This window comes from Phoca vitulina, unplaced genomic scaffold (assembly GCF_004348235.1).
Source record: "Phoca vitulina isolate PV1807 unplaced genomic scaffold, GSC_HSeal_1.0 scaffold2, whole genome shotgun sequence".
Lineage (NCBI taxonomy): Eukaryota > Metazoa > Chordata > Mammalia > Carnivora > Phocidae > Phoca > Phoca vitulina.
The window spans coordinates 38,898,160-38,913,692 of record NW_022589705.1 but is presented as its reverse complement, the minus strand read 5'-3'; the positions used below and the strand labels follow the sequence as shown (position 1 = coordinate 38,913,692).

The 15,533-nt window shown below is 37.1% G+C and overlaps 1 protein-coding gene across 7 annotated transcripts in view; it reads left to right on the top strand.

Annotated features, from left to right (window-relative positions):
* Nucleotides 1-15,533, top strand: part of ST6GALNAC3 (ST6 N-acetylgalactosaminide alpha-2,6-sialyltransferase 3) — a 511,603-nt gene that overhangs the window by 311,400 nt on the left and 184,670 nt on the right. For all 7 annotated transcript variants that reach the window (XM_032425779.1, XM_032425761.1, XM_032425744.1 and 4 more), the window contains one exon: nucleotides 9,845-10,254. In XM_032425779.1, coding sequence (XP_032281670.1) covers nucleotides 9,845-10,254 — 410 coding nt within the window. The remainder of the gene's footprint in view (nucleotides 1-9,844; nucleotides 10,255-15,533) is intronic.

Below are 15,533 nucleotides of genomic sequence, written 5' to 3'. Positions count from 1 at the left end.
TCCTGAAGTTGGTTAACCTTACCTCTAAGTTATCCCATCACTCAATAATTAACCCTTACTTGCTCTTTAGAAATGCAAGGGAATCCTGAATGAACTCTAATTGCAGTCCTCTCTTATAAGGTTTCTCCTCTCATTCTTAATTCTTTTTTCCTGTCTCAGAGGAAGAAGTGTCTCTATCTTTTCAAAGGATAACCATTCAACTATACTCTTACATTATTGACTCCTATCTTCCCGGGATTCTCGCTCCATTCATGGGCCCTTCTCTTTTATTTGCAATCATTCCATTGTCACCAACTTCTTCCCCTCAAACCATCCTTCAGCCTAGAAAATGAAACAAGATGGGGAAAAAATTGTCTTGAACGAACTTTCAATATATCACTAGCCTTAAATGCTGGCAGAAATTCCACATGACAATTAAGAAAATTTATAAGGTAACATGATTTTCTTCCTTACTTCCAAAGCAAATTCTAGCCAGAACATACAGAGGACCTCTAATGCTATATAATTAACATAACTTTGTGGGAAATAAAATCTCTCATGTTTAGTTCTACATGCATACTTCCAATATCTTCTCCATTTGCTCTTCATAGCCTCTGACTTCTTGGGTTGATTTCAGTTGTAAGTGCTGCTCACCAATCTAGTACTATTCAAGGTTCTAATTGGCAAGATTTACTACCCTAGGATCTTCTCCACATAATACCCCAGGGATCCACCTTCACCATTTTGTTTTTCATCTCTTTAATCAGGCATTATGGTCTCCTCATTTATCATTGCCAATTCCTCTAGGACAATGTTTCTCAAAGCTAGATATCCATTGGAATCATTTGCAGAACTTGAGAAACTTATGTATAGGCACCGTCCTTAAGAGTTGTCTGGTTCAATTAGTGAGGAGTGGAGTATAGCCATTATAATTTTTTAAAAGCTCCCTGGTCATTGTTGAATTCTCTTGAGAACCATATCCCTAATTGAGTGATGTGTTAAGATACCAATATAATAGCATGGATCAGTGTTCTTTCTTACTTTCTTCTATGACATAGTGGGTAGAACATTAGCATTATGTTCCAAGCACATCTTCCTGAGAGGAAAATAATCCAGAGGTAAGTTGGTTGCAAAATTAGTCAAATTTTATGACCTTCCAGTGATAGTGAAATATGAATTATTTCCATTATTCCCATCCATAGGAGAAAACTCTTGGTTTGAGAAGACTCATTTTTTGCTTTCTACTCCAGAGAATGCAAGCTGTTTTCCTTTGGCATGCCTACATGATTATACAGATCCATTTCCCTCAAGGAACTTCCAAATAAAAAGAATACATCATCTTTTTATGTACCCCTATATTAAGTTTTATGCTTAGATGTAATGCCACAGGTAGGAATCAAGGTAAATGCCATATCCCAAATCCACAGAGACTCAGAGCCAAACCGTGGGTTATCAAATCTGTCTTTTTATATGCTGTTACTCATAGTGTGTGATTTATATCCACTGCTTTTGAAAGCCGCATTAACTGAAAGACGCTGGTTTGTAGAGGGGCAAGGAAGTACATTTACAGATTGGCTTGGTCGAACTGTGCTGATTTCTCTCTAGAACAGTCTTCACAATTCTTTGCTCACAGTTAGAGGTCTGCTGAAAGTGACTCAGTGTAGATGAAAACAGCTTGCTTAATCATTCCTGAAACACGGGAAAAATTAAAATACATTTTTTTTCTTTGTCAAGCAATAAAAACAATGCCAGATTGTTAATGCTTCTTTTGTACCTTTCACTTGAAAGACCTCAAAAGAACATCAAGGAGAATAAAGGCAAAATCTATTCCCCAATGGCATCATTATACATGTTGAAGCCTCTAAAAACTAAAACTCTAAAGACATTCATGAAGAGTAGAGGAATAAATGATAGCAAACTGAAGAGTGCATCTCTGGAGCTTTGTTCAACTTGCTTTGTTCAAATTCACTCAAATTGGATGATGAAAAGCAAAGATCTCATTTGTTTCAATATTAAAGTAGTAAATTAGTGAGTGGTGAGTTGCTAATTGTCCTGTAAAGCATTTAGGGTGCCAGGAGTGCCCTGTGGCCAATATTTTAAATTGCATTCTTATGGTTGAAATGAAAGCAACCATTAGAGTAGTGTAAAACAATGTTTTTAATAATTTAAGCTAGTTCGATTCAAACATGATTTTCATTCTGAAATATTTATTGAAGCTCCTGTTTTTATTTGAGATGAGCAAGTTTCATTTTAGACTTCAAGGCGTCAAATAGAAATTCATGTTCAGTATGGGGCTAGCGTGGGGAGAGAGATTAACGCTCTCCAGTGTAATGTTTCATCCCTGGCTGTGTCTGCTTGCTCCTGGGTGCAGAATTAACAGGTTTGGTTAAATTTTGCTTGAGTTTTTGGTGACCTTTTCTAATCCTGGCTGTTTCATAATTTAATGTCTTGACCTTTGTTTTCCATAGAGCCACCTTAGTGATAAATGCAGAGATTTAATAACTAGAACTAGTTGACAGGTGACCTTTCATACATGGCCATTTCTCTTTGCTGGGGAAACCACACTGTTTTGCAAGTTTTAATTCACAGATTTTAATTATCTATTCTATAAGCTCTAATTATCTTGTCTATATGCTTATTCACAGAGAAAAAAAGGAAAGGTTAAATATTTCATTCTTCTTGCTGATTAAAATGTAAAGTGCTTGGCAGTTGTCCCAATATATCATTCAAAAAAGACAGGGCAATTTGTCAGGTTCTTACCCAAAGAAGAAAAAAGGGGAATTTTCCAGAGTGGTTGTTAAGGAGCAGGATGAAAAAAGTGGTTAGGAGAGTGAGCGGTCTCATTAGCAGGATGAGGGTAACTGCGCCCACGTGTGTGAGTGTGTGTGCGTGTGTGTGTGTGTGTAAATTTGGAGCAGAAAAACAAATAGTTCTTTAACTATATGTGTACTAATCTGAAGAGAAAAGTGACCAAAAAGTGACAAAAGGATAAACTTGCCAATCAGAGTGGGTGACGTGTTAGTTTTGTTAATTTTTCCTTTTTAAAAAAAAAAAAACTGGGAAAGTATCAATTGGGCATGTCATGGTAAATTGGTTTCTAGGGTCCATATAAATAATATTTAAACACAGGAAAATAAAGCTAATTATTAAAATGTCACAGATTCTTAAAAAGAGGTAAAGAAGAGACAACCTTCCTCCCACCCTCCCCCTTAGGATCAGAGAATATAGGACCTTCTTGATTTCCCTGGACTTGCATTCTTCAGCGTTTTTGCAAATAAAATTCATTTTTGTGCCAAATACTCGTGCTTCTAATAAAATAAAAGTAAAATTTCGCATGGCTGTAAAATGGCCTATGGTAGGGCCATAGTCTCCCAATCAGCCAGTGTTCTGGAATCTTCATAAGTACAGAGGGAAGAAGGACTCATTGAGTTAGAGAAAGGCTTGGCAGTCTTGAGCTAACTTTGATTCCCAAGTACTTGAAAGCAGCCATGTGGCTTCTAAAGTGAATTTACCTCAAGGAGGTTTTCATGCAGGGGGAGATACTCCCTTTAGCCACGGAGAGCAGCTTCGGAAAACATCATTGCCATGTCCTTTTTTCCCTCAGATATGGATTGTAAACACTTAATGCTTCAGAAAGAAATGCAACTCACTGCTGTTATGAAAATGTTTTGAAAAATTAAGTAAAGATGTGGAGAACAATTTGAGACTAATAAAATTGGTCATGATGAGTTTATCTTCAGCTGAAGTTTCAGCCAGATTTCAAATCAAAAATAAGAAAAAATTTTCTACATAATTTCTTAGGCCATGCTAATACCATTGCCAGAGAAGAGAGGTTAATTCTGCAAACCCTATACTCCTGAGGAGCCTCTCATCAATTGAGAAACATTATCCTCTTTTGGTGAAATTCTTGGCCACCACGATGTTTAAAAGCATTAATTTATAATTTAATATCAATAATTTTAACATAATAGTGGGTGAGATTTGAGATGTTTGCCTAATTCTATATTAGGAATAATGCAAATTAATAGTAAATATTTCTTTAATATCTTTCCCTTTGTCCTGTGAGTGCATTTTATGAAAGATAATATATGCTCTTCTTTTTAACCTGAAAGATGTCTAGTACCCACTGGATATCATGTTCATCTCAATTTCCTCAACTCTATAATGAGAAATAAAAACAATGCAACTTATGAAGAATATATTATGAAAATGAATGGAATAATGTAATAAAGTGCTGGGCAGGATGAATGACCCATAACAGGTGTTCAATCATGTTTCTATCAATAAGTATAATATACTATGCTTAGATGTCTTTCTCACTCTGTTTCTTCCCTTCCTCCCTCTCTCATCCTTTCCCTGTGCCCGAGACAGGAATAAAGTCCTTTTTTCTTGTAATGAAGCAAATGTCATGATTCATTTTAGCAGAGAAAGGACTTGTTTTTCAAGGCAATCCCTTAGGTCTTTAAAAAATAAAATAAAATAGTGTATGAATCGACCCTAGTTAATCATCAAACTCCGCTATGCCTCAGAGCTGTGTACTGAGATTAAAAGCTCACACTGATTAGAATTCTAAAATTATTTTATCCTTCGTGGTGCCTTTCACAGAATAAGTACTAAGTAAAAATTACTTGGTTGTTTAATAGATGTTGCCAAATTCTTAACTTTCCCCAAGCTGAGTGTTCATAATCAGATATGCAGGTATAGAGTTTGTATATTTTTGCGAGGGAGAAATACCAAAACAAATATAGTAATCTTACCATTAAAAAAATTCATCATTTTATACTTTAAGTAAAAGGACGTGTTTGGGGGCGCCTGGGTGGCTCAGTCGTTAAGCATCTGCCTTCAGCTCAGGTCATGATCCCAGGGTCCTGGGATGGAGCCCTGTGTCGGGTTCCCTGCTCAGCGGGGAGTCTGCTTCTCCCTCTCCCTCTGCCCCCCCGCTCATGCTCTCTCTTGCTCTATCTCAAAGAAATAAATAAATAAAATCTCAAAAAAAAAAAAAAGAAAGAAAGAAAGGACGTGTTTGATGTTTGTGGGCTTTTAACAGGGACACAGTTGCCCAGACACAGTCGGCTGAATATTTGTGGCGATATCAGTTTATAGACACAGCGCAAGCCCAACCAAAGTATTTGGCTTGATGATGCTTTGAGTGTACAAGACAAAAAGATGAAGGGGTCAAGTTTGTTTTTAAAGAAAAGAAACAAAAAAATAAGGACAGGTCAACTAAAAAGGAGAACTCAAAATTAAGATAGGGCTTGGTGCAGTGGAGCTGGCTAAATCTTTCCAGAGGTCTCAGAAAATCCAGGGCCTCAATCTGGGAAGAAACTGCTTACCGAGGCAGAACTGAGCGAGTGGAGACATATGGAATACATTTTTGAGCAAGGGCCACAAGTCAAATAATATAAACGAGTTCAAGAAACAGCAGTACATTTTAACAAAGAAAGTTGAGATCACAAGATGCAGCAATGAAGCTAATAAAAGGAACTGAGATAACCAGATAAGAGCGACTCTTGGGTCAAACTGTCCATTCGTGCCTAGGTATTTCTTTCTTTTTTTATCATGGCTTACCGTAGTTTGAAGTGTCTTCAAACGTATAAATGAGTCTCTTGGGCCTTAACAAGCTCTTGGTGTTACCTGAAGCTTCTGATTATGATTAGGACTGTTGCATTCATACAGCCCGGCTCTCCTAACATACTGTAAAATGGTCCCTGTGACCAAGTGGCAAATAGAGCATCACCATATGCAGCCATGTCTCCTGGTACCTCATTTAGGATGTCAGGCAGCTAGGCAGACTGTGGCTAAGCAGGATAGGTACGTGAAAGGCTCTTACGACTCTGGCTATGGTGACAATATATAAAGGAAAGGGACGATTTAAAGATCACCACCTATCCCCCAAGCCATTACATTCCTAGCCCTCTGCCCAATTACATATTTGTTACATAAACAAGAGGCAGTGGTTGCCAATGTTTGCCCTCAAGTTGTTAGTCAGCTGCTGACCTCATGATCTGCACAGCTGCGGCCTCCCAATATGTTGTCATGAAACAGATTGTGATGTCTTAATTGATCACTTTCCGAGGTTACAATTGTCAAGTGAAACCAGTATGCTGATTCTTATTAGTTAAATTAAGGCTTGTTACAGCACAACCAGCTAATTCACTCAACGACTAGGAAATCCGATGCAAATTTGTAGATTAGAACACATCCGAGGCTCTTTGTATCTTTTTTCTTTTTGATTTTTTTTTTAATTTGTGGAGGCCATACCCAAAAATGCTTTTATTATACAGTGAAGCAACTTCTTGGAACAGAAAATGGAATGTAACCTCCCTGCACCATATGCATCTTGGTGATAAGTTGGAGTGTGCCATATGACACACACAGTTTAAATCAGGCATTGATTTGCATGACTCTAAGCGGGTTTGGAGGACTTAGCTAAGTGTAATGTATGTTAGGCCCTGCTGCAAATCGTCTGGCAGGAAGAATATTGTGTTCTTCCTTATTGCCCTGAAAAACTGTAGGCTCCTAGATGCATGAAGGTCTTAGATCACTATCCCATCCCAAGAGGCAGGCTCTTATGCCCCCATCTGGCCATCAATGAAGTCTTCACTATGGCACCAACCCACAGAACCCCATTTCCAAGTTCCCTAATATACTCACCCACCTTGAGCAGACCTATTCTAACCTGCTGTTCAGATTTCTTATTGTAGCAGGGGTGATGGACAGTCCCTTTGATAGCTGAGTTTTAAGACACTTCATAAATGGCGAGACCTCAGTGGCATATCCAATCCATGCCTGAGCCTATGTTGTTTCATGTCCAGCCCTGTTCAAACCTTACATGATTCTAACAGTTCAATGAATCTCTTTTTATATAGGAAAAAAAGAAACTTCATAAGCGGACCTTTGTGGACTTAACCAGTCAAGTTTTTTTCAAAATCCTTCATTTTGACATTAAACAAATGGAAACATTTGTCCATTTAGCATATTTCACAGGTGCACAATAAAAACTAAAAGAAGTCAAGTTAAATTAACCTAATAACTGCTAGCATCCAAAATATGGTGGGAAACACAAGGACGTTCATCAAAGCAATTTTATAAAGGAAAAAATTAGATAATGGCCAAATGCCCAGCAGTAGGCAAATAGGTACATTATGGTATGTCCACATAAGGGAATATTGTATCGGCATTAATGGTATCTCCAAGGAGGAGTGCCTGGGTGGCTCAGATGGTTAAGCGTCCAACTCTTGGTTTCAGCTCAGGTCATGATCTCATGGGTCCTAGGATTGAGCCTCGCCTCGGTGCTCCACACTCAGTGGGGAGACTGCTTGAAGATTTTCTCCCTCTGCCCCTCCCCCCCAAAACAAATAAATAAATCTTTAAAAAATACATCTCTAAGGACTGTTTACTGGCATGGGAAAGTTTAATGGTGTGAAATAGTTGAAAAACCAAGATTGCCAAATTTTATAAATAGTATTTCTCAACCTAATATATCTAGAAGGGGGAAAATAACACAAAATATTGTAACAGTTGTCAAGTGGTGGAAATATGAAGAGTTTTTATTCTTTTATTTATTTTTTTTCAAGTTTTCCACAATGAGCCCATATTACTTCAATAATCAGGAAAAAAAAGTGTTTTAAAGCAGTTTGAGTAGTTTTGTTATAACATTAGCTACAGGGAGTCTGTGTTCAAAACATCTCTAATCTAACGGGTCTGGAAATGAGCTCATTCTCCTCTGCTGATCCTGCTCCTCCTAAAGCCTTTGCCTTCTCATGTAAAGCCAGTTTTAGTCTTCCAGTTGTTTAGGCTAAAAATTGAAGTTATCTTTGATTCCTCCCTATCTTTCAGATCCCGCAGTCCATCTTACTGGTCAACCCAATAGGCTTTAACCTTCAAAATATGTTCAGCGTGTGGTCAGGATGTTGCTACCTCTTCTGCTGTCTGACCTAGTCCAAGGCACTATCATCTCTTGCCATGATTGTGGCAGTAGTCTGTTCTCCGAGTTTCTACCTGTTTCCTTTTTGTCAGTTTTCCACACCACAGCCAGGGCTGTTAAAATATAATGCAGATCAGCCACTTCCCTATTCAGAACATTCCGAAGCCTCCTGAGTAAAAGAGCCTACAGGATGTCTCCCTGGTCATCTCTCTGACAACACACACACACACAGACACACATACACGTATCCTAACCCCCTTCCTTGCTTTAATTTTCTCTATTTAGCACCTATCTTCATCTAACATATTATATACTATGCTGATTTATTAATTGCCTTTCTCCTCCCAGTGGAATGTAAGATCTATGAGGTCAGAGGATTTTGCTTAAAATTTTACAGCTGAATAATCTTCAATCCCTAGAACATAGCACATCATAGTTGCTCAATAACTACTTTGGATACTTACCATTGATAGGAAAAACATCTTGTTACAGTTGTGTGGTAATTATACAGGTGACTTTTCTGAGGTACTTTGCCTCTCAACCTAACCACCTAGACTGACCTGTTTGTATATTGATAGGTTTCTTCTGGACTGTGTTTCTCTTTCATCTAAATCAATATTTCTCAACGAATTTGGAAAAGTCTATGTCTTCCCTAATACTAAGTTCAGTGTTCAGGCTCCTGATAAATTATTTTAATTCAATTGCTCTCATTTCCTAACTTAATCACTATATACTGGGCTCCTATAGTAATCCCAGGACTTCTGGGGAGTGGGATTAAAATGAAAAAGACAGACATTGACTCTTACAGAGTTTACTATATCGTGGACAGACATAAATAAACAATAAAATACAACATAATTAATAAAATAAGGGCAGTACCCAGTGTGAGAAGAACCAATGACCAATAGGCACCATAAAAATACAGGATCAAATGTCAGATACAAAATGTGGAATCTAATAGAAGGAAGATGAGAAAGATATATATCAACAGAGTGCATTGCTCCTTTATCACTGTTTTAAAAGGTAGGGTGACTTTTCCTCACATAGGAGCAAAGTGGCAAAAGGAATTTATTTGGTTTGCCTGGGAGGAAGGAATGCAAGGAATAATGGAAAGAACAATGGGTTTAGAGTTAGAAGATCTAAATTTGAATCTACCACTGCAATTTGAATCTATCATCTACAAGTTCTAGAAGCTGGTGCTTACCCTTTCTGAGTCTCTGTTACGTCATTGGTTTAAAACAAGGAGGGTTAGACCAGCACTAGAGATGATTATCTCTTTTACATTCCTTCCCTGAGTTCTTAAAAGAAGCCTTTCCCTATCCATCTAAAATAGAAACACAAAGGCCAGTTAACATGGTGATACAGGGAATTTTTTAAGGGTTTTTGTAAAATATTTGCCAGCCTGAGACTTGTCTTAAATAGGTCTTGGTTCTGAACATCTTTTTCGGAACCTCATCATTTGCTGAATTTTTCATATTTTCATCAACTGCTACATAACTATTCATAAATATAAGTAAAATACAGAATTGATGCCTGGATATATTCCCTTTGCATTTCTTTTTTTAGCCACTGTCCTTATTAAAGAGATCAAATCTTCCCCTATTGCCTTATTTCATTTGAAATTATGGTTTTGAATAAAAAGTCATTATTTAGAATGAAAAACAAATGTCTATTTTTCCTTTTAATTTTAAACTGACACAAGGGGATAGAAATTAAAATTATTTCTTAACAATCTGTATTCACTTTTTAAATGGAAGCATGCCCCTAGCTTGATAACCTGTGGTGGCTACTGTAGGATTGGCCCATATATTTCAGGAAATCCCACACTCGGCTATTATGTACAATATCTGAATTTCGTTTTCTCAGAGGAACTTGTTTGGATAGCTGGAACTTACTCATTTACATATCTCTCCCCTGTCTCATTTCTCTGTTTTTCAGCCTCTGCAGCTGGACTGTGACCTTTGCGCCATAGTGTCAAACTCAGGTCAGATGGTTGGCCAGAAGGTGGGGAATGAGATAGATCAGTCGTCCTGCATCTGGAGAATGAACAATGCCCCCACCAAGGGCTATGAAGAAGATGTTGGCCGCATGACAATGATTCGAGTCGTGTCCCATACCAGCGTTCCTCTTTTGCTAAAAAACCCTGATTATTTTTTCAAGGAAGCAAATGCTACTATTTATGTCATTTGGGGCCCTTTCCGCAATATGAGGAAAGACGGCAATGGCATCGTTTACAACATGCTGAAAAAGACTGTTGACATCTACCCGAATGCCCAAATTTACGTGACCACCGAGAAGCGCATGAGTTACTGTGATGGCGTTTTTAAGAAGGAAACTGGGAAAGACAGGTGAGTCCTCTGAGAGGTGGCCTCATTGTCTTCTATGCTAGCTCCTTGCTGAGTTCTTTCTCCAGCTATCAAATGAACAGAGTTATTTTTCAAATTGATTGTTAGATGTTTTTTGACTATTATGATTACTTGATGAGCCAGCAACTAGGCCCCATTTATTCCACCTACACTACCTTCTGTTCTCTCCATTTTGATTGGCTTGAGGATCCAAAAAATACTGGATGCTTCCCCAACATATCTTTAGATTTCTTCTTATTTAGCTCAATTTGCTATTGGTTAAATTGGATGTTAGCCAAAAGGAAGTACACACATTTCTGTTTCAAAACAGAAATGTTAAGGAACTTTAGGACATAAAGTCCTTTGGAAGTTGTTATAAAAATTTACCTGAGACTACAAAACACAGCAGGCTATTTATTCTCTAATAAGGTTGCGTAGATTCTTGCATGCAAATAGACCCTATGATCGTGAGCACCATAACTTGGTATCTAACAGATATGTTGGTGTGTTCAGCAGAATACCATATTGAAATTATGCATTACTGAAAATCATTAACAGTGGATTCTTGAAGAGAAATGAGGTATAAATACCATTCACTCAATTATCCCAATTTGCATTTTTCATTACCTCGATCTTTTTTTTCCCATAGCCTTCTGTAAACCACCCTTCCCACTTCCTTTTCTTGAAGCCTGCTCACCTTTTCTTCCTCCTACTCCTTATATCCTGTTTCCTCTCTCTGCTCCCTCTTACCCCCCTCATTCTGCCATATGACTCTACTGCCTACCACTTTTTCTTTCTTTTTAGAAAGATAAGCAGTATAAGGAAGAGAAGGAGAATTATTAGTTCATATTTCTAGTTCTAATAAAGAACTGTTGAAGGAAAATACTGAAACCAATTGCAAAAGTTTTAAGTTATGTGTGAATTGTACTTACTCATACCATACCATGGATAAATTGAGCATTGGCTGTAATTCCAATATTAACAATCTGATTTCCAATATAACAAAAAATGTATGTCTTTCACTCTTCAGTATTATCAAATCTAAATTTTTAACTACATTAGAGTATGTGCTTATGGGGGGAAGTTTCTCATATCTCTGGGTGTAATTTGTATGCTGATAATTATTTTAGAATCTTATCTGGCCTGATTCTCCTATTGATAAAGTAGGCTGAATGTAGTATTTTCTACTTCTGAGCACCCAAAACACACAGCTTCTAATGAAATGCAAGACAGGAATTGCCATAATGCTGGCCCTTTTTTGTCAGAGTTCATAAGAAGAATCCCAATGGTTAGGTTTGAATCAGTGTAGCTAAGCTGTCCAAAGAGATAGGCATAAGAGATAAAGGAGTAGGTATGTAGCACAGTTCTATATAAATATGACCATCTCAAGGGGTTTGGAAATTTTTGGTCTCTCATTAGCCCAGAGCAATGCAATTAATTAGATATATTTGGTATTTCATTAGTTGTAGTCAACCCTCAGGGTATCCCCCAGTCATAACTATATGCCCTAGAATCATTTGGGACCATCAGAGAAGAGCTCAGCATGCGCTCTATGCTCCCATGTATTTATATCATGGTGGCTTTTGCTGTGAGCTTTCAGTGAGACAGTACACTGTCACAGATGTGTGGATTGTATAGCGAGAATTGGGAGAGAATTGCTTTGGAAGATTCATTTTCCTCCTGGCTGTGATGAGGAAAGCTGTTTGTATAGTGGGAAAATCTTGCTTGATAAAATTAATTTGCAGGTATCATTCAATTGGTAAAGTTACCAAAATAAAAGTAGGGGGGAGAAAAGCCAAATTGATTTTTTAATGCTTCCTTCTGTTTTCCTCACTGAGTCTATTCGTGTCTGGTTGCATCATGGAGTATTGCAATGAAATAGAAAAAGACAACTGTGCTAGTGTTTTAGAAATGAACAGAATGGATGGTTTTGGTAAAATCTGGTTGGATGACAAAAGGTTGACCAAATGGCCTCAAATGACCTGTTATCTGCTCTACGATTTAAATCTGTATCCTAACTTTAGCAGCATGAATTTTATTGTTTAAGGATTTCCCAAAGTGATCTGATATTCATGGCCAAATTTCAAACAAGAATATTTTTAAACTTTTTATGCAGGAAAATGTCAAAATAATAGAGACTAATGGTATAATGAACCTCTGTATACTCACTGTTCAGGTTGAATAATTATTAACTCATGGCCAATATTGTTTCATCTACATCCCTACATTTTCTCCCTCCCCACGTATTATTTTGAAGCAAATGCCAGACATCATATTATTTCATTTATTAACATTTCAGCATGTATCTCTAGAAGATAAAGAAACACAATGTCATTGTCCTACATAAAAACCAGCAATATTTCTTTAATAACATTATATAGTTTGTTTTAAAATTTCTCCAATAATCTTATTAATATTTTTAAAATTTAGCTTGAATTAGGATTAGCATTAAGATCCATACATTGCTCAATCAGGATTAGCATAAGGTCTGTACATTACAATTAATTGATATGTCTTCTATATTTCTCTTAACCTGTGCCTTCCCCCTCTCTATTATTGAAAAAAAAAAACAAAAAACCTAGTCATTTATCCAGTAGAGTATTCCACAATCTAATTTTTGCTAGTTATACCACCATGATGTTTTTTGTTCATTGGTATTTCTATACTGAGGCTTTCTTTATTGGATTCAGGTCATATTGCTTCTTACCAAGACCATTAGGTGGTACTTCTATCAGCAGGAATACTGTCTAGTTTTCTCTTTTAATGTTAGCAGTCATTAATGATCATTGTCTAAATCCAATAATTCATTAGATGTTGCAAAATGGTGATATTTCATCATTTTTTTCACTTATATTAGCTGAAACTTTACAAAGAGAAACTTGTCCTCATTAAACATTTTTTTAACCAGACATAGAAGATAGTACCAATCATTTTTCTTTATTAGTTCTAAGGCATCGGTTCCCTAGCATCCTCCAAAAGTGACCAGTAAGTTTATTATTATTAATATTTACATATTGACATATTTAACCATATTTGAAATATTTCAGTCCATGAGAATTATGTCTTTATGCTCAAAGTGTCCTATTTTGTACTATTGGACCCTCTTCAAATTAGTTTTGGAGTCCTTTTGACATGCTGTTAGTAATTTTGGATAGCTTCTTTGATTCCTGGTATTATAGGATGATTCAGGCTCTTCTTGTATATATTACGATGCAAACCTGGATCCAGACATTTCTCCAAAGAACTTTGGTCCTTTTAGTATTTACGAGAGCATAATCTTGGTGCTGCAGGTGCTCATTGCTACTAGGTTTGTCTTTGTTTCTTGGTCTTTTCATTGGACACAGCTAGTATAGAAACAATATATGCTGCATTTCTTGTTTAAAGATAAAATCATTATGTGTTCAAACTGAAATTTCCAATTCAGATTCAGGGCCACCGTGTTTTACCTCATGTGTCTTACATGTGTTTCTCCTTTTTTGCCATATTGGCAATCACAGGTCCTAGAGACACCAAAGTAATTACTCACCTGTTTTATCCCACAGCATACACACAACAGTCTTAGAATCAGAATGATACCACAATGCACAGTATTATTACTGTCAGCATTTTAAGACTATTTAACATCAAAGAAGCATTCATGTGGGTCCAGGACGCTCACAAAGTGTGTGTTGGTTTTATCCTAACAAAAGTTTTAAATATTTTTCTCCTGGGGCACCTGGGTGGCTCAGTTGGTTAAACGTCTGACTCTTGATTTCAGCTCAGATCATGATCTCAGGGTCATGAGCTCAAGCTCTGTGTGGGCCTCCATGCTCAGTAAGGAGCTGCTTTGGATTCTCTCTCCTCCTAATTCTCTCTGCCCCTCTCCCTGCTCGTAAGCTCTCTCTCTTGCTCTCAAATAAATAAATAAATCTTTAAATAAATAAATAAATGTTTTTTTCTCCTAAGTAAATAGGAGTATGTCCAGTAGATATACCATTGCTGACATAAGGGAGTAAGGAAAAAGGGATGTCCATTTAATTTGACTTTTGTTGTAAAGCTACTTTGGTTGATTTGCCTGAACTTACTGGAACTTTTTAGCAAGTGCTCATTCTCATCATTAGGTTTTTAATGGAGAGGTTATGTCACCATTATGATGTATAATTTATAGAATAAAAAAAAATTGTGTCCCTAGTAGTTAAAATGAATCATGATAGGAAAATGACTACATGGAGCTTCTCAAAGAAAAAATTGGCTCTCCGCTTGGTCTTCTTCTAACTGTCAAAATCCTTTTAAAGAAGTATAAACCCCTCCCCCATGTAAGGGTGCGCACCTTTTTGTTTTTTCCAGTGCTTTTTATTTTTTGTCTTAAGAGATTCTTCATTGAGGAAACATGAAGTAGTAGAAGAAATATATGTAGTGTTAAATTTCCTAGAATGGGTTTAGATCAACTTATAGCATACTGGAATACTTTTTCAAACCAAATGAAATTTAATTTGCTTTCTTATCAGTTACCGACGAAAATTATTTGGCTTCTTAATTAGAAAGAGTGACCTTGTGGGAAAGGCTGAGAGAACAGAAAGAGAAGGCAGCTGTCCTTTCTTTCTTCATGCTCTGGGGCCCAGTTTTCTCTGGAATTCTAGGTCGTTGGGGCGGCGGTCACCTTTGTATTTTTCACTTAACCAAGTATTTTTCTGGGAAACAACCTTCAACAAACCAGAAAACTTTGGAATTAAAGGTCTTATATTCAAAATAATCTGGACCAAAATGGATCTTTCTCCCCCCCTTTGAATGATTGGTATACATAAATAATATGAGCCCGCTGACATTTACGCGTTTGCATTAATACATCTTAAGACTGAAACACCCTAGAGGTGATGTAGGGCTCATGGTGGCACATGGTGCCATGCTCGATATCTGAAGAACATGATTAGGTGCCTGGCCATGTACTGACGCCAAATGAATGTGAATGCTCCTAGAGAAGCAACAGAGAGCCAGTGTGAGATATTCTTCTTACCTATAGGCAGGTGGGCAGATGCAGCTTGCCTCCCACTTTAGAAATACATTGGCAAATGCAAGCACATTATTTAATTAAGTAATAATTGAGAAAGCTATAGTCCCCATTAAAAACGCAAAGATAATTTAGGGCTGATAAAGGGCCCTGAGCTGCCCTAAATAGGTCGTAATTAGCTAGCACCAATGTGGCTCCGCCTTCAGGGATGGATGAAATTAATGAAAGCTAGCAGCAAATAGATCAATGTTTCAAGATGTTACTGCCTCGGGTGCAGAGGATGAAAAGGGAGGGA